Raw genomic sequence first — 22463 nt, forward strand, 5'->3', positions numbered from 1 at the left:
GAGCCACCCAGGCACCCCTCTCTCTTGTCTTCTTGCTAGGAATACCAGCTTGGTTACTTCCTCAACTTGTATTCCGGGACAAATTACATCACCACTTCATGCCTCCAATGTCTTCTTTAAAGTGAGGATATTCTCCTGCCACCTGAAACTGAAAGAGGAGCAAATGAAATGAAATACTTCTGTGACATATACGCCATGCAGTTATCTATGTCATACTCAGATAGGAGGGTACTTAATCCTACCTTTACCCAAGAAATCCCACTGCACCAAAGGTTCTGTATTCTTGATTTCCTAATTTTAGAGTCATTTTAAGGCCCTAAATCCTCCAGCTCTTCATCTAGAGAAAACATCTTCCTGTGATTCAAAAACCCTGACATTGAACCCTTCTTTTTTTTTCTCCTCAAAGTAAGCTAGTATGCATTCATCAAGCACAGAAGACTTCTGCAGTCATTTTAATTTTCATAAAGATGTACAAAAGAGGGAGTTTTCTGGTTTAACTACAATGGAGTAGGCTCTCAAAGTCTTAGACTTGTATTAACAGAAATATCTGTGGTGTAATTCTATTTCTAGCAAAAGCAGGAAGAAGATGGTTGGGATTTTTTTTTTTTTTTATGAGCTAGAATAGCAGAGGTAATATTATATCGAACTATAGGAATTTAATTACCCCATTCCACAAATGTAGTTTTCAAATAAAAGAGTCAAAAGGATTTTCGAAGCTATTCTTCTGAACTGTGATATAAAAACCCAGAACGCATTTAGTAGATGTAAAATGTATTACTGTACATTATGAGCCACCACAATGAATGGAAACACGACGTGAGACTGAACACATGGTGATTAAAAATCTCTTTGTTTCCTTCATAGAAATCTTGTAATTTGCTTAGAGTTTTATATGCTTGTCACTGTAAAGATGGGCATTTCTGGAATATTTCCGATGAGTGGATTTCCTAGTGGGGAAAAGTTTCCCAGAGAAGGAAATGCTGTCATTTGAGGGTTTAAATCCGCAGTGGGTGTAAGAAATGCTAGAAGGGTGGAGGGGAATAAATCACCCACGGGGCTTCATCGCTGTTTTCAGGGCCTGCCAGTCTGTCCTTTATAGTGTCCATAAACAATCATTCCCTTGGCGATGAAGGGAGGGCTGAGGCAGGGTGACTTGGGGACTCCTTTATGAAAAAGTCTTTACAAAAACTCTTTGTTTCTCTTCCTTCTGACAAAAGTGACATATATTCACTGTAGGAAAAAGAATGTTAAAAAATGGATAAGGAAGGGAGAGAGTCTACAGATCATTTGTAATATCAGAGCAGCTTTCACCGCTGTTAACACTGGGTATGTAGCCTTCTGGTTTTTCCGAAGTCATTTTGCCACGCCAAATAAGAATTTAGGAAAGGGAGTCGTGCCTTCGGAAAAAGGAGCAACAAGGTGTTTCTCCATTTATCAAACACCTGTGCTGTCAGGAGAGACTGTATCTTTTACATCTCCAGACGCAAGAATAAATTGGAAGTACTCTGGAAATATGGGGCTTATGACTTTTCACTCAGGTAAGTTGCAGAGTATTTTGGTAGACATCCTCTGTCGCTAATGAGCTTTGTTGGCTTTTCCTTTTTCCTTTATGTCGGAGAAAAAAGTTAGCAGATTTGACTTTTTAACTAAAAATTGGTTTCCTTCCATATTTTTTTAAAAAAATGTTTTATTTATTTGACACACAGGGAGAGATAGTGAGAAACAGAGCGCAAGGAGGGGGAGTCGCAGGCAGGCAAGCAGAGGGAGAGGGAGAAGCAGGCCTCTGCTGAGCGAGGAGCCTGATGTGGGGGCTTGATCCCAGGACCCTGGGATCACGACCTGAGCTGAAGGCAGATGCTTAACTGACTGAGCCACCCTGGCGCCCCTCCCTCCATATTTTAATCTTCATTTTCTGACTCTGCATTAGGTTTTCCCTATCAGTAAGGGCTACTTTTATCTAATCCATATTCATTCCTCCTATTATTCTTTTTGTGTAAAGTCATCAATATCCTTCCCCTTAGTGCTCCATCTCAGAGAAGCATTCTGGTAGGGAGCACAAGGGAAAGCTGGAATAAAATAGAGTGAACCCCACCCCATACAACACTATGTGGTTTTCCTTGAGCCAGTGCACCTTAGGGACCTGCTAGCGAGGCTGTCCTGTAGGTCGGTAATTCAGGGTGCAAGCTTGAGGGTCAGATCACATCCAGGCTCCATCACTGGTTTGCTGGGCAACGTTGGATAAGTTAAACTTTCTGTGCCCTCGTTTCTTCATCTTTTAAAGTGAGACTAGAAATATGGCTGAGTCTTGCAGAGCCATTGAGGACTAATGCATTGCAAAGCTGCTTAACCGAGGGCCGGGCGTTCAGTTCCTGCTAGCTAGCATATTCGACGTGACTGTACACTTAGATATCAAGGTGGCCATATCGGTAAGACTCAAGGGCAGAAAGGACCCCCGTGTGACCTTGAGTAATTCTCTACCTTGCAACAACTCAGGTTTTCCCTTCTGAAATGCAGACTGTGCAGTGTATATCACAAAGGGGTTTTAGATGGAGGAAGCGTGCCACTTTGCAACGTAAACCATTTTAACCATAAATAATAACGGTCAGGCCTGCCCTAAAAGATGTCAGGCTTCTCCCTGGAGATGGAGGAGGCCTCCCTGGAGTTAATAGCACACCTCCTCTGAGTGCACAATGAGAAGGGCTGCTTGCAGGCAGCAGCTTCGGAGAACAAATGAATAAATATTGTTGTGCACATGAAATATGAATTCCTGATTAAACTTTGCAAGCAGATTAGGAGTGATGCTGCTCATTGATACATGCTGCACTCCCTTAATAACTAAAGAAAGCAATAAATTTGGGGTTTCACATCTTGGCTGCTCCTCCCGATGAGTTCAAGTTTCTGAGAGTGCATGCCAGGTGTTTGCAGTCTGGCTGTTTTGGCTCTAAGACTGTTGCATTAACATAAAAGTATGCACAGAAGCTACTGGAAGAATTCTAAAAGATGTCGTTTGCTCTACTCTGGATGCATTTTGGATGTGTCTGTGTTTGTACACAGGGGTCCTATGTCGGTGTCTAATTAGCAAGGTTTAAAGGTTCGCTGTGATAAAACATGGGGAGATGCCTTAAAATGGCATACTTTAGAAAGATTTAACTGTTCAGCACTCCCCAAACCTTTTTTTGGGCTGTTCACCTTTTCCTCCCCCAACTCAAACGAAGAAGACTTAGTTCCTCCAAGATAAAAGCCAAAGCTCTAATTGGTGAGAAAAGGGACATTGGATTCCGCTTCTTTGCAAAGGTGTTTTAACCAAGGTGTGACCTTGCTGTATCCCTACTACTGTCCACGACTCTGACAGAATCAATTGTGGCCCATTCGTTTATTGATTCAGTAAACATTTACTGAACATCTATTATGTGTCAGGCAGTGGCGATTCTACCGGGAAGCAGGCAGACATGGTCCTGCTCCTTGGGGACTTAGAGTCTAGTGAGGGATACACACAGTGAACAGGGATTTGATATAACTTGATAAGTTCAAAGAGAAGGAACGGAGGGCACTTACTTCAGGTTGGGGATGATCAGGGGTGGTTTCTGAGGGGAAGACTTTCCCAGCAGTCAGATAATTTTTTATTTGCTCTTGTAAATGGTTACTGATGGAAGAGATACTAGTACTTTAGGAAGCTTCTGCGTCTTAGTGGATTGTCTGCATATCAGAAAGCTCCTCTGATTGGGTTTCAGGAACCGCTGACCTGTGATTAAGCCCACAGTTGCCTACCCGGAAGTAATTTCTCTGTGGAGATGACTGTGTAGATAGAGCCAGAGCCTGAGATGGGACAAGTCAGCCATGAAGACATCTGTGGTCTTCATCGCCTCAGAGCAGGGAAGCTTCATCTGAATTACAGCTCTTGCATTGCTTGAGCATTGGACGTGTGTATCCATTTGAGTCTCACAATGAGAATTCAGGTTGGGCGGGACTCCTTTACTCATGAACACAGTCCCTGGCGTCCACACAACGGGTGCTCAATTAAAATTTGATGAGGAAAGGAATCCCCATTATACAGATGAATGAGGTTCAGATAAGTGAAATGACTTGTCTAAGACTGTCCAGTAAAATAGTGCTAGGGTCTGAGCTACGAGACTTTTCGAGTCCCCATCTAATGCACCCAAATGTTTCTCAGGAGTTTAGGATGTCAGAGCAAGGTGTGACCAGGTGAGGCAGCAGAGACATGTGCTTAGTGTCCTGGAGGCAAGTTATTGTTACAGAATCAGGATTCAGGCTAATGTGGGGTAGTGGGGATGGGGGTAGTGTGGAGGGGGATGGGGCAGGGAGTGAAGTGTGGGGGCGGAATATATAGATATACAGCCTGCCCTTTAATTAAATTTAAAAAGGGGTGTGAATTTACACATCGGAGGCTAGCACACGAACATCCGGATTCCTAGCATCTCTCAAAAAGACCAGAGTCTCCGGGAGTCTGACTGCTTTTACCCAAGGAGACAATTGGCCAGAGCAGGCTTGCTGTTCTGTTCGGAGGGGTACCTGATCCTGAACTGAGAAGTAAAAGTTCATCTTCGGTCACCTGCCTGCCCCCCACCTTTATGATTAGGGGAATCTACTGACTAGAGGAAGGCAAAGGAATAGAGGAATTGGTGTTCCGGGCACAATGTATTTTATGTCCTTGCCTAATGGATTGTATCTCAGGTCTCCCGAGCCAGGCTATTAGCAGTACCCTTTGTCCCTTGCAGGACTGAGAAGACATGGCTTCCTATAATGACTAGTTATGACCGCGCGCTCTTCTCTGGCTCTCGACAGGTGTGTGCTGTGTTTCTTGTGCGATTCTGGGGCCACTGAGGAGTTGAAGGCTCTTAGCTCAGTGCAAGCCATGGAAGGATGGCAGCAGGCAAGCTAGACAGCTTTCCTGGCATATGCCATGCCCGGCTCTTAAGAACATCAATTCTAGGGGCCTGTAGCGTTCCGTCACCGACAAGAGTGGCACACAGTGTGAAATTGTGGGCAAACGTCACTGACTTGGGAGGTTGGGCCCAACTGATTCCAATCCAGCTCTACCACCCCTACTTGGCCAAGTTATTGAACCCAAGTGTCGGTTTCCTCAGCTGTAAAATGGTGGATTGAGCCCTGGCAAATAGTAAGAATTCAAGATACGTTAGTTATTCATTTTATTTTCCCCATTTTATGGACAACCCAAGACTCAGAAAGGCTAAATAACTTTCCTAAGGTCAAGTAAATGGCAGAGTCTGCCCTTGAAGCTTGATCTTTCACTCCAACATCAAAGTGCTCAAGCTACCGTATTACATTACCGTCACAGTGCCTGCCTCTCGGAGTTGTTGTGAACACGATGTAATGTGCTTAGTGCCATGGTAGACAGTAGCTTTCAGTAACGGGCAGTGGTTATTACTAGAGAGAGGGGAGCTCAATTGAGCTGAAATGCTATGTGGAGGTTCAATTACCTGTAGACCCTCACTGTGACAGGGCCCCAATTCACAGGTAAATCTTCTCAACCCATTTACACATACAGATGGTTAGTGTCGACTGTGAGTGTGAGAGATGATGATGGTAGTGCTGACGGTTAGTGACTAGAAAAGAAACATAACTTCAGTAATAAAAACCTAAAATAGAAGACGGCTTGGTGTAATGGAGGGGCGAGAATGGCTCTCCCCACTAAACATACTTTTCTGGTCAGCTTTCAGACATAGAATCGTCTCTAGGATTTCAGGGCTTTGCCCGTAAAGAAATAGTTGAGCAAGTGCAAGCTCTTAGCCCTAATGTCTGGGAGGGTGTTGCTTTTAGTAATGCAGGGATAAAAATAAAATGACCCTCGAAAGGCTGCCCACAGCTTACTGGGGAGTCGGTAAAAACCTCATTTTTCATACCAGCCTCCGAGAGCTGACCTTTAAAATCACCACATCTGGGGAGAATGTGTGATTTGATGCAGAACATTTTAGGACATGCCATAGGATGAATGGCTCAGAATGTGCTCATCAGTTTTCTTCTCCTTCAAGGAGCTCAGAATTGCTTAGGTTATAAAAGTCAGTTCTTGGACCCTTCCAAACCTATAGCATTTCCTTAAATAGGTCTTCTGTGCAGGATATATATAAATGGAATGCTGATCTGTGCAGCTGGTATGAAAATAATTCGGGTGCGTGCATGTGTGTCTGTGTGTCTGTCTGTCCTCAAGGTGAAGTTTAGGCATTTCAAGGTAGCTAGTTGTATGATAAGTTCAGTAGATGGTCGTTTGGAAAAAAAGATGGAATTGCTTTAAAAAGAGAGCCAAACTATGTGAACAGCTTTGTTGTGGAGATGTATCGAGACTCATGTACTACACCTAGGGTCCAAGGAGTAATGTTGCTGAATATAAAGCCAGCTTTTGATTTGTGAAACTCAGAATACCTGTAGGTCCAGAGGGCATTAAAGAGAAGCCTAGTTTGTATTCATAATACCTTTTAAAGAGCCACCAGAACTTTGTGGAAAAAAGCGTTGGATAGGAGGTCAATCTCACAGATTCATCTCTGGGAGAAAATAGTGTCTGTCGAATCTCATGTGTCATCATCTGCTAAAGGAAGGTCTGGGCAGTGATGCCAGTAGAAATCTCTCATGGCTGCTACTTCTGAGCAGCCTGGGCCGTGAGGGCTCTCAGGGCCTAGGTCTGTCACAGTCGGACTCTCACTATTCCGACAAAGCACAGTCCGCGTTTTTCCTGGCGAGTCTCCAGCTGGCCGCCGGGTTCAGACTTAGCTCCCAAAGGCCTGCAAGGAGGACAGCTCCTCCCATCCTCGCTGACTTGGGGGGGGGCATTGGCTGTTGTTGAAGAGAGGTCAGGGGACAGGTCCACTTCTGACGCTATAAGTGAAAATTGATGTGATGGCTACTGTAGAAGGGTTTTCATCTTTACAGAAAAGTCTATAATATTGGTGAATTTGCTGATGGTAGTAGTTACTGCTTGGAAGATTGGCACTTACTCTGTTGCTCGGGCCACTGGGAAACTCTTCTCGTTTAACCATTTCCTTCCTTCTTCAAAATTGGCTGAGAACCTGCTACATGTCAGGCACGATGCTAGCGATCAGATATTAAACAAGAAGAACAACCAAAACAAATCAGTCAGAGCCTGGTGGAGAGGACAGGCAAGAAGACTGGCGATTGCCATGCAGACCCGTCAGTGCCGCACTGGGAGAGAGAAGAGAGCCGCCTACACCCAGCAGGAATTAGGCAGGGGAGCTGGACAATGACCAGAGCATTCCATGCAGGGGGAAGGCAGCGTGCAAAGGCTTAGATGGGGAGCTGAAGAGAACATGGCCCACCTGCACAGCCGCATATCGTTCCCTGAGGGACGGACAATAGGGAGGAAGAAGGTTCAGAGACGAGGCTGGAGGAGGCAGGGGCTGGGTTGGGGAGGGTCTTTTTCTGCCATATAGAGAAGGAGTATCATTGGTGAAGGTCTGTAATTGGGCCAGGACATGGCCACTGTGACCTGATATTGAGCTCTGGGGATAGAGAGTCTTAGACTGAGTTTTGCCAGGGTTTCAGGGCTGGTCCAATTGCTCTGGTGGCTCTGATGTTAAGTGAATGCTGACCATTCTTGTTAGTCCATGATACATCTTTTTTTTTTTTTTTTTTCCTACTTCTTCTCCTTTGTTAAAATTAAAAAAAAAAAAAAACAAAAACAAAACAAAACTATTAAAGCCTGATGTAAAAATGAGTAAATGTTAAGTGATAAGTAAGGTGGCCTTCTTGGAAGTTGAGAATGCTCAGAGATAAGCTGAAGGACGGACAATAAAACTGAAATGGCCAGAGGGCTCTTAAACAAAATCATCCAATTGTTCGTGGAAGCAACCAGAAAGATATGGGAAGCAGTAGTTAAGAAACGCACAGAAAAAATCCCAATGAAAGCAGAGCTGCTGAAATCGCCTGTGTCGATGTGTTCTTCAATAAAAGTTGTTTTCTGCTGACGCTTTTCTTCCCCCTACGGATGTTCCTCTTATATTTGATGATCAATTTTCCACAAGGTTTGCTATAATGTTTCCTCAGAGCTTAGGTTTTTACATTTTAATTCATTCAATGGCAGTTCTTAACCTAAGACAATATACGCCGTTTCCACAACTCAGGATCACTGTTTTCTAGCTGACAAGATGCTACTCAAATCCCAACCGTCCTCTTTTTCTCTACTTGTTTTTGTCTGTCGTGATTTGAGGAGAACCCCTGGTGAAAGAAGCTGTCTCTGTCAGTTCAAGTGGATCCTATGATCTAGTACATTCCATAATTTGACTCACCTCTACCTTCCTTTGATGCTCATTTTGGGTCCCCAGAAGTCACCCCCCGACCCAGCCTCTTGATACGACTCTTTCTGCTAACTTCCACACTTCCCAAAGCCCTTCTAAGATCCTATTAATCCTTCAAAGTCCAGTACAGACTTCATGTTCTTTGTGCTCTGAGACAGATAAGCACAGTGCAGTTAGTTTCAAGACAGAGTGAGTTTGCAGCAAGAGAAAAAACAGCAGGTTTTCTTTCATTATTATTTTTATATTAATCTGGTCTCCCCAGCCATATTGCACATTTCTCGAGCACCGGGACCACATCTTTCTCTATTTTTGGAGTCTCACCTGGAGTTTAGCACAGGAAAATTGAGTAAATATCAATTCAGAAAGTGTGTCTGGAGTAGGTTGTGGCTTGCCAAGAGCCACAGAGATGTGCAGAGATCAGGGTGTAGCTACCATCACACAAGGCATCAGGACAGTAGTCTTTGGAATCTGCACAGCCACTGCGCTGCCCCCCTTCCCCCCCCCCCCCCCCCAGGTCTGTGAACATGGGAGCAGCGGCTTCCTTCTGCTGGAGGGGCTTTGAGATGTGCCTGTAACCCCAGGACTGCAGCTGACCAACGGATGGGTTCTAGCTCTCAGTTCTGAGTGTCTCTTACACTTGTGTTTTACACAGGACTAGTTGGGGCCAAATATCAAAGAAATCCGCCTTTCTGCTCTCTCCTGAAGCTCCGTCCCAGAGCCCTTCCCCACTCCAGATGCCGTGCTCTGGGGACACCCCCCTGTGGTAGTCACAGCCTCCTAGTGGGATGTGGCTTTCTGCGCTACTTTGGGGAGTGTTTGCAGACTAAATGGTCAAAGAAATGACAACAGAAACAGACATCTGGTGATTGGGGCAGGGGACACATTTCAGGGACTTGAGCCTCTTCTGTGGCTGAAACAGTGCAGTCCCTGTGTTCACTTCTGATCGCCGATGGTGATTTGTATTGTCTTGACATTTCTGTCCCAAAGCTTCTGGCTTAGCTATCACACCTCATTCCAGTCCCAATCCTGTTGTCATTTGCAATTTAATTGAGATGAAGGGAATTGGGGCCAAAGGAGAGAAGTTACCTGCTGCTGCTTATAAACTGAAAGGTTGATGGAACTAAAATTCAAACCCCAGTAGCGGGGACTGGGTGGGAGAGGGGTGAATTTGAGGAGACCTGGAATGGTTCCACCTTTCAAGCGGCCCTCAAGTGTGTACTTTGATGTGCTACTTGTTTGAGCTAAGATGGAGAGATGTTAGAGAAAGCACTGTGAATTGGGGGCTTCAAAAGAATTTTTTTTTTGCACCTATTAGAGGTGCAGACCCTGATGTTAGAACATCTTTGAAGAGCATTCTTCCTTTATTCATTTGTTAGGATCCAGACACCAAATAGAACAGATGCATGCAACACTTGTACGAGAATGGGGTTCTGAGGTCCCAGCTCTATAGTCAGGCACTGAGTATTTTTTAAAAAAATTTCATTTATTTATTTGACAGACAGAAACCACAAGTAGGCAGAGAAGCAGGCAGAGAGAGGGCGTAGGAGGGGGAGGCAGGCTCCCTGCTGAGCAGAGAGCCCGATTCGGGGTTTGATCCCAGTACCCTGAGATCATGACATGAGCTGAAGGCAGAGGCTTAACCCACTGAGTCACCCAGGCACTTACTCCGTCAGGCACTGAGTATTATGTGCCAGGTTATAGAGCAGTGGTGATGGTGGTGTAGGGAGGGTGTGAGGATGGAACCTAGAAGCTGGGGCAGCATGGGAGTGGGGAACTTGGGGAGGGCAGAGTTATAGGTCTACACCCACTCTGGGATTTCATTGTTTCAACAGCAGGAACTGCTTTGCCCCTGTGACTGACTGACCAGCACCCTACATTCATAAGTGTGCTTTGTTGATGGAGAAAGAACTGTGGATTTGAAGTTAGGAAATGAGCTTAATTCCTAGCCCTGCCTACTACAAGTTGTGGAATCTAGGAAAATCACTGGAATGTTGAGTCTCAGTCTTCCCATCTATAAAATGGGAACATGTAGTAATAACTGTTCTATCTCAAGTTACAATAAGATAATGAATTCGTAGTAAAGTGAAATCCATGAGAATGCATCATTAAACTGGGACATCTTCTGGCTAAGTTTCCTGTTATCTTGATGTATTAGCATCATTGCTAAACTGCTTAGTGATAACTTCAAGTATGGAAATGTTTAGGATTGTATGCTCAAGTGTCAAATTTTATATTTTTGTGTTTTCTGAGTTGTTTGGTCTGAATTTTATGTATTTTTTCATGTTCTCCTGTTATGTTAGGGTATGGGCTTAACACTACATAAGTAAAGTTTGGACTGTGTACAAGATAAGGATAAATAAGATTTCAGTGAGGACCTGAGATTCTTTTAGATGTAAAGCAATTCGAATTTAGCATGGAACTTTTTGCTATGTTTAACACATCTCAGGGCTTTTCTAAACTTTCTTTGCTAGCTTTGTGCTTTGTGCTTGTGTCCTGGATATGTGGATAACTGAATTCTATATGTGGAAGGACATATGTAATTATTTAAAAATATATACTACCTATATGTAAAGATCAGATTTTTAGTCAAAGTGGTAGAGAAAATATATCATTTACTCCCTCCTTCAGGCACTTACTAAGTGAGGTGTGGAAACCACTTTCCTGGAGAAAGTGAAAGAAGTAGACAACTGGGCTTCTTTCTAGAAGTTTGTGGGCACTCTTTCAATCCAATTTAAGAATACAGAATGACTCTCAGGAAGAGGAGATATAATTATTTCAAGGGATGCAGGTGGTGGGGGGAAGTGGGAGGCAAAAGGGCCCTTTAGAAAGGCAATTGGAATACTAAATGTCTTTTTCATCAAGAGTTCTTTGAGGGGTTCCTGGATGGCTCAGTCGGTTAAGCATCTCCCTACTGCTCAGGTCATAATCTCAGGTCCTGAGATCGAGTCCCGCATTGGGCTCCCTGCTCAGCTGGGAGTCTGTTTCTCCCTCTGTGATTTCGCTCTCTCTCAAATAAGTAAATAAAATCATTTAAAAAAAAAGAGTTCTTTGAAAAAGTTGTATTTCTCTCTGATTGGAATATGTGCCTTAGCAAAAGCTTCAGGTGCCTAACACCAGTCAGCAAAAATATGTTGCAGCATTTGATTTTGGAAGTCACCATGTCAGGCCAGTGTGTATTTGCTGGTCTGTCCAGTGTCTATGAACTTGGTTCCCTCAAGCTTGCACCACAGCCCGCGTGGCTAGACCTCATCTGTTGAGAGAGTGGTGTACTACCAGTAGTGACCTGAAGATGGCAGCATTGGGTGCCCTATCTCATTTTCCTAAGCACCTGCTCTGCCTGGTACATTCTGTAGCTCTGTTCCATAGCAGTGTTTGGATTTCAGATTGTCAGTCAGAATTTTTTTCTGCTTAATGACTGCATGTATGTAAATGATTCTGCTTTTCTTCTGTGGAAGAGGTCCGCTCTATCACTCCTGTTTTGGTTTTCAGCTAATGATTATATGTAATTATATTCAAGTAAAATATTTAGAAATAATTACATATATTAGTGGTATGTAAAATTTGGAATTCATGAACATCGGCTTTGATGAAAGGTACCTCTTAATTGGGAGGTGATAATCTCAGTATTATTTGTTTCTGTTTGAAAGACATTAGTGGCCAAGAATCTGCAATTCTCTTTTACAGGTGTTCTTGTAACATTCCTGGTTTTTTTTTTTTTTTTTTTTTTTTTTTTTTTTTTTTTTTTGGTGGTTGTTGTTTTCGTTTTGTTTTCCTAATAGGTAGGATATTTATTTGGCAAATCTCTAGGGAACATATTATAGATCCACATCTGGAGAATGCTCTAAAGAAAACAAATTGTATTTTCTTAAAATTTGGGGATGCAATTAGTTATCCTTGAATTCCAAAAGGTCTCCAAGGGGTCAGCCAGTCCAACTCTAAGCAGGCTTTGCTTTTAAAACCAGGCAGAAGAAAGATGCATCTGTCCTGGCTTCTCCGTCAGTGATCACGCCCAGGGCACTGTCTTGTGAGATCTCCACTAGTCTTGAAAACAGAAAAGAATTGTCCTGAGCACGTCCATAATTAAAATTTTGCCAACATCTGAGGTTCAGGTACATTTTGCCGTTTCTCTCTATCTGTTAGCCACACATGGAGCAGCAAATGGAAAACCGTCTTAAAGCCAAAGGTCTAATTCTCTCGGGGGAAGAGGCTGTAGAAGTTAGCATGTAGGCTTTCCTTGGTTGAGGACAACAGAGAGTAAAAGAACAGATGGAGCTTTGTAAGGTCAAAGTTTCTGGAAGGACTCCCAGACCAGGTATGGGGCCAGAGAGCACTCTGAATAATGCGAAGGAAGATTCACAGTGGCTCTTTCCTCTGAGCTTGCCCTGATTCTAGAAGCACATGGACCAAAGACACACTGATAGATGTAACTTTGAACCTTTAGTTGAGTTGATGCAGACCTTTAAATTCCTGTTTTAAAATAGGTTAGGGATGCCAGATCTATGTGAAGACTGTGTGTGTGGCTCCCCAGACATTCTTAGGGGCTCTCTCAGCCTGTTTTGATTTAGATCATTCTGTATGCACTGATGTAGTATAAGGAAAAGTAAAAATGCCCTTACTAGGCTGACCTGAATGCTCCTGTAGCTTTCTCCGTATGGCTATTTTGTAGGCTTTTGAACATGACAGCGTGCTCTCTCTCTCCTTCTTTATTTATTTATTTTTCTTTCTTTCTCTCTCTCTCTCTCTCTTTTTTTTTTTTTTTTTTTTAACAAACTCTTCTGTATTTAATGTTAAGCCTCCAAGGGTTTTACCTCATGCACTATAAATGGAATATATATTAGGGAAATCAACCAAAAACACACTAAGAAGTTGCCGTGAAACTCTAGTTTTCCTCTTTTAGACTTTTATTTCTCCATTTTGGTGGTAAGGGAGAACCACGCATCTATTAATCTTTTATCTAGAAACTTTCCAATGTGACAGAGGTCGAGCTCTTTCAAATTTGGAGCTCTGGATCTCTTAAATGTCACCATCTAGACCTGTCCTGGGGTAAATCACTTTATCTCCTTAAACTTGAATTTTCCTTTTGGTGAAATGGGAGGTTGAACTTCCAGAACTCTTGTTCTATGACAATACAATCACTTCTCTTCATTGTGCCCAGGATTGTGCAAGACTTTTTTGGAGGATGGGTGTGCCTGAGGGCCTCTGTTGGTTAAGCCTCCGACTCTTGATTTCAGCTCAGGTCTTGATCTCAGTGTTGTGATTCAAGCCTCGTGTTGGGCTCCTCACTGACCATGGAGCCTACTTTAAAAAATAAAAACGTTATATATATATAAAAATTTGGGATGGGGAGACACACTTGAGGGCTGTATTTTAACTTTTCAACACATACTCAGATCTCTTATTTTGGTTCTTCTGCTGAGGTCTCTGTGATACTGACTTCTCCCCAAGCCCTGCACCCCCTGGCCCAAGTCCTTTTCCAAGTCATTCACCTCCTAGCTCCTTGGTTGCCTATGCCTCCTCACTGATCTCTCTGCTTCTACTCTTGCCCCACCAACGGCCTGTTCTGTACCCAGCATTGGCACAATCTTCTGAAATGAAATCAGAACATGTCTGTCTGTTGCCTGAAACCCCTCCCATGACTTCCCACTGCCCTTAGAAATATAAATCTGTTCCTGCCTTTGCACCTGCCTCCTCAGCTGGGAATGCTCTTTCTCGAAGATCTTGCACAAAGGGCTGCTTTTCAAGTGGGTTGCGGCTTAAATATCACTCCCTCAGAGAGGCCTTCCTTGACCACTTTGTCTAAAGCAGTCATCTCTGCTGCTTAATACCAGACACATTATGTGGATTTATTATTTATATAGCATATCCCACCTGCAACTATCCTATATATCGATTTTTGTTGTTGTTATATATCATCCCAGTAGCAAATAGGCTTTATGGGATTAAAGACTTTGTTGCTGTGTGCATTGCATATCCTTAGCAGCTAAAGCAAATTCTGGAATATAATAGGTGCTCAAGGAGTGTTTATAGAATGAATGAATGAATGGATGGATGTCATGGGTAGAAAAACTACATGCCAGAGAGGTTATGGTCACAGAGCTAATTAAAAGTGGGGCCAAAGAAGACATGAAGAGACATTTCTCTAAAGAAGACATCTAGATGGCCAACAGACACATGAAAAAGTGCTCCATATCACTCGGCATCAGGGAAATACAAATCAAAACCACAATGAGATACCACCTCACACCAGTCGGAATGGCTAAAATTAACAAGGCAGGAATTGACAGATGTTGATGAGGATGGAGAGAAAGGAGAAGCCTCTTGCACTGCTGGTGGGAACACAGACTGGTGCAGCCACTCTGGAATACAGTAGGGAGATTCCTCAAAAAGTTAGAAATAGAGCTACCCTATGACCCAGCAAATTGCACTAGTAGGTACTTACCCAAAGGATACAAACATAGTGATTTGAAGGGGCAACTGCATCCCAGTGTTTATAGCAGCAATGTCCACAATAGTCAAATCATGGAACGAGCCCAGATGTCTGTCAACAGATATATGGATAAAGAAGATATGGTATGTACACACACACACACACACACACACACACACATAATGGAACATTCCTCAGCCATCAGAAAGAATGAAATCTTACCATTTGCAATAACCTGGAACTAGAGGGCATTAGGCTAAGTGAAACAAGTTAGTCAGAGAAAGACAAATATTGTATGATTTCACTCATACGTGGAACTTAAGAAACAAAACAGATAAATATAGGGGAAGGGAGGGAAAAATAAAATAAGGCAAAATCAGAGAGGGAGACAAACCATGAAACTCTTAACTGTACGGAACAAACTTGAGTGTGGCTGGTGGTGGACATTAAGGGGGATATGGGATTTAATGAGCCCTGGGTGTTCTACCCAACTGATGAATCACTAAACTTGACACCTGAAACTAGTAATACACTATGTGTTAATTAATAGAAAAAAAAAAAAAAAGAAGCAGGGCCGAGACTAGAGCTCAGGTCCCTTCCTGTCTTTCTTCCTGGTCACACTGCCACACAGCAAACCTGACTTAGAGATAATTCTCTCATTTGCTAGTTATTCACCAACTATTTATTGCACCCTTGGTATGTTTCAGACAAAATTCTGTATCAGTGGTTCTGAGGCAGAAGAGAGTTGGTCCCCTGGGAACATTTTTTAATGTCTAGAGACCTTTTTAGCTGCTGCAAGCAGGGTGGGGGCTGCTGCTGACATCTCGTCGGTGGAGGTCAGGGGTGCTGTCCTACAAAGCACAGAGTTTAGGGTGGGGAGACACATGACTATGGGGAACATACATACGGAAATTAAAGATCATGTCAAAAAGAGGGTATGATGGAAAAGAGAGAACATTCAGAGCAGGGTAAGCGGGAGAGTTGAAGGGGATTGCGGATACTGATGGGGGTAGGAAGGACTCTAATTTTAGCCCTCTGTGGAGGTGAATCAGGAAAGGAAGTTTTCCTCGAGAGGTTGAGTGCCATGACCTGCAAGGACCAGTCCTTCGGGGTCATCCCACTCGACCTCCCAGATCCTCCTCACACCTAAAAAGTATAAAACCCTTCTGAACCAGGGGACATCTCAACTTCCAAATGAAAATAGAGCAAACTGCCGTGGGCCAGAAATAATTACCATTTTCCACTTTCCAGGGGTGTGTAAATTCTTCCTTCTCAACACTGTCAGTGCTCTGTCGTCACTCATGCAGGACAGTGTTAATTTGATGCAATTCGCTCGCTCATTGTCAACTTCTCACTTTTCTCTTGGGCAAGAGTAGTGTGATTTCAGCCTCTCTCAAGAGCATCCTGAGATTTTTGGTTGTGCAGAGGTTTCTGTCTGTCTAGGTTGGTTTCCTAAAATCAACAGAAACAGTTATAGACTTCAGTGTCTTGGGAAAGCTGTAGTAGTTGATGCTGGCAAAACTCAGTCAATGAAGTGGTTCTTACTATATGTATACATATATATATATTTTTACATATACACACATATACGTGTATCTATGTGTGTAACATATGTAGATATACATGTAAGTTCTTGCTAAAAAAAACATACTAAAATTTTGGTTGGGTAACTTGGTAAGTGTGTACTTGCTCTTTTGGTCTCACTCTTGTTTCTTTACCACAATTCTTTGCCTAGCATTGGCACCTGGTAGGTACTCACCAAATGCTTGCTGAATGAATAAACAAACTGCAAAAATCAGTTTGGAATTACTGGGTTCCAAGTTATTTTTCCATATTTCCATGAACTTTGTTTATGTTAGCTGAAACACAACTTGGTAAACAGTAATATGTTCTATATTTTTTTAAAGATTAATTAATTTATTTTAGAGAGATAGAGAGTGTGCGTGGGAGGAGCGGCAGAGAGAGAGAATATCCAAGCAGACTCCTGTTGAGCATGGAGCCCCGTGTGCTGCTTGATCCCACGACCCATGAGATCAAGATCTGAGCCAAAACCAAGAGTCAGACACTTAAGAGGCTGAGCCACCCAGGTGCCCCAACAGTAGCATATTCTTACAGTGTTATGACTGTGACATATTCATTTATTTCTAAGTCTGTGATTTTTAAAAAATTATTGCTGGGGATATGATTTGACTTATGGGGTTTCTGAATCCGCTAAGCATAAATCTCTTAGTAACTAATACGTTTTCCATACACATTTAGCCTAGGGAGGGATTATTAAGCAAGGGAATAGATTTCAATGAATATTCTTAATTCAAATGTGTTTAAATTGACACTGTAGAAGAAACTATGCCCAGTGCACCATTTTATTTTGGGTGCCATTTTATTCTATAGAAGAACAATGTTGACTAGTTCACTGGATGTATGTCCATGTCTTTTTCTTTTCTTTTCTTTTTTATTTTTCAGTGTTATTTTTTCACAATCGAGTTTGGCCTTTGCAAGCAAGAAGGGCAACTGCGGGCATATGGAGCAGGACTCCTTTCCTCCATTGGAGAATTAAAGGTACGAAGCTGTGAATGAAAACATCCTTCCCAGGCAAACTGGTTCAAGGTCATGGAAATATTGATTTGTTTGTCTGAGCAGTTCTACTCGTAGGTACCCCATAAATATTTAATACAGAGGATTTGGCACCTCAGATGTGGGCACTGACCTAACTTTTTGCACTTCTGAAAATGGGTCATGCCTTTGTAGGTTTGTGGTGTGACTCAGATGGTCGAGCAGCCATGTGCACAGACCAACAGGAAGGACGAATGTATGCTCAAATGTTGGATAACATATGACTAGCCTAAATTGAGTGCTGAAAAGTGGGCAGACAAGTTAGCAGTGATCCTCCTGATTGAAATTTCCTTGCAAGGATATCTTGGGTATTTTCACTTCTGTTATCCCTGTGGCTCCCATGGATACCCTAGAATTTACTCCTCCAAGAGAAATTTGAGATTATTTTAGCCTTTTCAAAATTAATGTGTATTAAAACATTTGTGGACATATACAATTTGGAAAAAAAAATCTAAATGAACCTACATTCAGAAAGGTAGCTAATATGTATAGTAATGCCTAAGGAATGCTTTTATTTTTTATTTTTTTTTTTGGTCTTAAAAGACAATAAAGGGATGCTGGGTGGCTCAGTTGGTTAAAATGCAGTAAATTGGTCATTTATTCAGAAGTGTTGGGGCCTGGATCATTTGATAATTTAAATATCCTGGTTACTTAAGAATTGCTGTGCATACCATGGGAAGGTAACAAGTTTTGGTGAATTTAGAATGCAGTATGATGTATAATCTGGAAATGGTACTAAACATAGTTTAATCTTTCTTTGATTACTGAGACTAAGATCAGGATTATTGACTAAGCGGAGGTTGTTATTTGGGGTATTGATTATCCTTATATAATATAGTTGGCAAATAGATGACTATTGGAATTTTTTGGTTGTTTATATTCTTGAAAGGTACAGTGTTGACTGTTGTCTTATTGAGTGTTCACTTTATGATTCCATTCAGGCATTCATTAATTCCTCAAACATTTGGTTGAGTACCTACTATGTGCCATGTACTGTGCCAGTCACTGGGGATATAAATAATGAAGAAGGAGGAGTAGAGGAGGAGGAGAGGGAGGAGAAAGAAGAGGAGGAGGAGGGGGGAGGAGTGGGAGGGAGAAGGAGAAGTGGACACTTAAGCAGACCTCAATTAGTATTGTAGGTGCTTTAAACATATTAACTCACTTATTTCTCATAACAACCCCATGAGATAATCAGTATTATTATCATAGATGAGAAAATGGAAGCACAAAGACATTAAGGAGCTTGCCCAAGATCACACAGCGAATGCATGTTGGAGCTGGACCCAAGTCCAGGTGGTCTACCCTGCAGGATCCCAGCCCTTAACCAGTAGGCTGTACTTCCTGGGGTCCCTGTTATCAGAGGGTTTACTTTCTAGTGCAAGGGCTAAGCAGCCAATCGGATAATGCCAAGTGTGACACATGGGCCTGGCACTTACTGGGTCATGCCAGGGAAGGCTCCGGACAAGGGCATTGCTGCCCACGCTGACTCCTGAGAAGTGGAAAAGATGAATGAGGAGTGGATGAGATGCACAGAACAGTTGGGTGGACAGCAGCATGTGTGCTCTTGTCAAATCCTGGCCTGTTTGGGGAGCTGCTGGAGCTCCATGTAGCTGGAATAGATGCTAACATTTCACATGACAAAAGCCTGATGTAATGTGTTGATTTTTTTTTTAAACAAAGTTCTGTACAGCAACAAAAAAGCCACTTGGCGTTAATTTCAGTACAGCGGCCAAAGCCCACAGCAATAGCATGATGTCATATCCCTGCAAGACCCATGCCTTCTGTAGAATGCTTCTTGATTTCCATGAGAAAAGAATTAGAAAATGATTTAGCTCTTGAGCTACATCTATTTACATTCTCAGAAGGTTTATAAATGATGCCAGAAACAAAAGAAACAAATCTCTCTCATCGCCCTGACTTTCGACAGGGTCCTCTAATCGGGTTAATGGGGCATGTATAGGCAGCATTGGGTTGAGTGTGTTGTTTTTGTTCCTATTGGTGTGGACAGAAATGTCTGGAAATGGAAATCAGCCAGGGCTACGTACACCAAAGGGCATTGTCTGCCGTGAATCTTGTTCTGGTCCATCACCTCTGGTCATTAGCATTCTTCCATTCTCAAACTTCTCCACTCCAACTTCCCAGTGATTGCTACTTTGGACCATTTTTACAATTCAGAAATTCTTGCTATGAGAAGTATCTCCTGGTGACTCACGGAGAATACATAACCCAAGATGCTTCCCATACCTCCTTCCCAATCCTCATCTCCGCTACAATCTCTGCAAATGTCCAGAACTCTCTCACATCTTCCGAGTACTTCTGTCTAACTTCTAATTGAACGGACACAGGATAATTCTGAACTCAGGATGGGGAGATAGCTTTAGTGAGAGCACTATAAAAATTCCTGTGTAAAACACACTTAACAATTTCGAAAGTAGTTACCTTTTGCAGTGGAAGATCTCTTGTTTCCAACTGTAGCCTAAATGTAGGTCCCAGCTAAGCTGTGGGAGGTTTTGGTGTAATCTTTATTACTTTTACATAAATATCCATAATGCACCTTCTTTCCTTGAACAGAACACTTTAAAATTTGCTTTAAGAGGCTAAATTTTCCTGGGCGTAGGTGTTGTACTTCAGAGCTGACCAAGTACTCCCAAGGGGTGTATGTAGAGTTCGGAGGATAACTTTCATTTTCCCTCTTATTTTTTCAATGATTAGAATGCTTGTTTTTTGACAATCTTTGGAGAGAGAACCTAAATATGGAAAAGCTTGTACAAGCTACATCTGATAGCACAAAGACTTCTTTTAACCTCATCATTGGCTGCCCTCTCTCTTCTCTGTTCTGTGATATATTTTTGGGAATTCTAAAAGTGTGTTTTGGTAGGGCCTCTACCATACCTTCATCACTCTGGGGAGCAGCTGATAATGAGCTAACTCATTTGGAAGTCTGACTTTAAAAAAAGGTTGAGAGTAGGATGATTGATTGGTGTTTATCCATAACATAGGTCTTTCACATTTTTTCTATCTCAGAATTGACCCTACTATATTATGTCTCATTTTTAAATTTATTATGCACTCATTTATTTATTCACTTTATTCAACAAAGCCACAATTAAAGTTCTAATGTTTCAAGGAACTTGGAGTCTCTAGTAGGGAGATTCTAAGAAAGTGGTTGATAGGCGTTGCTGTCGAATTCAAGCCTCATAGGCAAGCAACAGTGACGTTTATTCCTGGTGGTGGTAGGAAATGATTGCTAACTGATGAAACGGCTGAGTCTTATCCTAAAACGTTAATACGTCTAAAAAGCAAAAAGGCAATTTCTCCTTTTTTTATGAGTAAAGGTAAAGTCTAGTTCTCTATTTCCTTAAGGGCATGGATTAGATTTTTTTGAAAACAGCCTTAGCACCTACCCCGTAGTAGTTGCTGAAACAGTACATACCAATCCATCTATTCTGCTTTCAGGTTTTGACAAAGCTGAGAGTTTTAAATTTTTTAATTATTATTATTTTTTCAGCTCTTGTTTTAGGACCTCCTTGCACACTGACTTTATCATACTGACTTTTTAATGGACTAATTAGCATTCAGAGAACAGACTTGTGTTTATTACAATCATTCATGTTTATAGCCATTTGCAGCAGCTCCGTCCAGTGGCTAGAATTCCCACTAGGCCGTATAGAAGAGGCTGGAGGCACCTGTGGATCCTGTCAGCGGTATGGCTAGAGTTAGGACTCACCACTGCAGAGCTCTCCCACTTTTCCCCTGCACAGATGGCTCATAACTCCCTCCCCACCACCCACCTTTTCCTGAAACCAGCACTGTGAGTAAAGACAGAGCAAACTCTAGAGCATGGGGAGTTGGAAACAGGTCTTTCTTTAGCTTGTATAAAGAGATTGTTTGAAGAGGGATTTTTTTCCCCTTATGCCTGCAGCTTATTCAAATTGATGAAACTTGCAACATCACTGATTAAAAAAAAAAGGTGTGATGCCATTATCACTAGATTGAGCAATAGCAGTGTGGGATGTCACTTTGTACTTGGTTACTAGGAGGGACATTTGAGGGAAGTTCAAAAAATATTATCTACATGCATGCATATGTACATATATAAATGTATATATTTTCTGTTATGATGGAGGAAAAGAAGATTACAATGTGAACATGGGAGTGTTTGCAAATTCTTATTTAGAATCTAGGGCCCAAATTACCTCTAAACCTGATTTCACGCTTGACTTTTTTCCCAACTTAAACCAGTCCTAATATAGAGGGTGATGATCACAGGATTTCCATGGAGAATAGTTGAGATAGTAACTCAGTGCCTGCAAAGGCAGGTGGTTGGGAGGAAGGAAGATTTTAAATTGAACTGTTGGGAGGCACTGTTGTAGTCTGAAACCTGGAAGCCTCATAGCAGGGGCCATGTTATTTTCTCTGTGGGTTCTGGACCCCTGGGGGAGAAGAGCCGCACCAGTGGTGACAGGCGGGGTTGAATGCCATCATCTCCAGGCTGAACTGTCCGTGATCACTTAGTAAACCAGGCACTCCCATGAGCCAAGTGCTTTGTATGCATTACCTCTTTTAGTCCCCCACCCCCTTTTTTTTAAAGACTTACTTATTGAGAGAGAGAGAGAGAGCAACTGGGCGGGGGGGGCGGGGGGAGAAAAGCAGACTCCCCGTGGAGTGCAGGGCACCATGTGCCACTCGATCTCAACCACCTGAGCTGAAATCAAGAGTCAGCCACTCAACTGACGGAGCCACTCAGGTGCCCCTCGTTTCTTACCACAACCCTGGCTTACAGATACTATTTGTATCCCCATTTCCAAGACGAATACTAGACTAGACTTATAGGTGGGATAACTTACCCAAAGTCATGCAGGAACTTTAGATAACAACTGGTTCTAGGCAACTTGATGTTGCAAAAAGATTTTTGTATTTAAAAGGCTGGAATGACAAATAAGCCTTAATTTGTGCATCGAAGCCGATTAATTGCTAATGGCCACCTCTGTTGGGAAGGATGGGAAGGCCATGCTGAGGCCAGTGGGAGAGGCGGCCACGGCCATTCTGGGCCACCTGGGGCAGAGGGAGGAGAGGCTGGGAAATGCAATGTATCTGCAGGCCCTTTTCAAATGATACTGCAAGGAATTCATGTTGAT

At 42.5% G+C, this 22463-nt stretch overlaps 1 protein-coding gene across 2 annotated transcripts in view; it reads left to right on the plus strand.

The window, feature by feature from the left end:
- The window catches only part of TPH2 (tryptophan hydroxylase 2), a 97151-nt gene that overhangs the window by 69668 nt on the left and 5020 nt on the right, over positions 1 to 22463 (plus strand). For both annotated transcript variants that reach the window (XM_059186344.1, XM_059186343.1), the window contains exon 9: positions 17176 to 17271. In XM_059186344.1, coding sequence (XP_059042327.1) covers positions 17176 to 17271 — 96 coding nt within the window. The remainder of the gene's footprint in view (positions 1 to 17175; positions 17272 to 22463) is intronic.

This window comes from Mustela lutreola, chromosome 8 (assembly GCF_030435805.1).
Source record: "Mustela lutreola isolate mMusLut2 chromosome 8, mMusLut2.pri, whole genome shotgun sequence".
NCBI lineage: Eukaryota > Metazoa > Chordata > Mammalia > Carnivora > Mustelidae > Mustela > Mustela lutreola.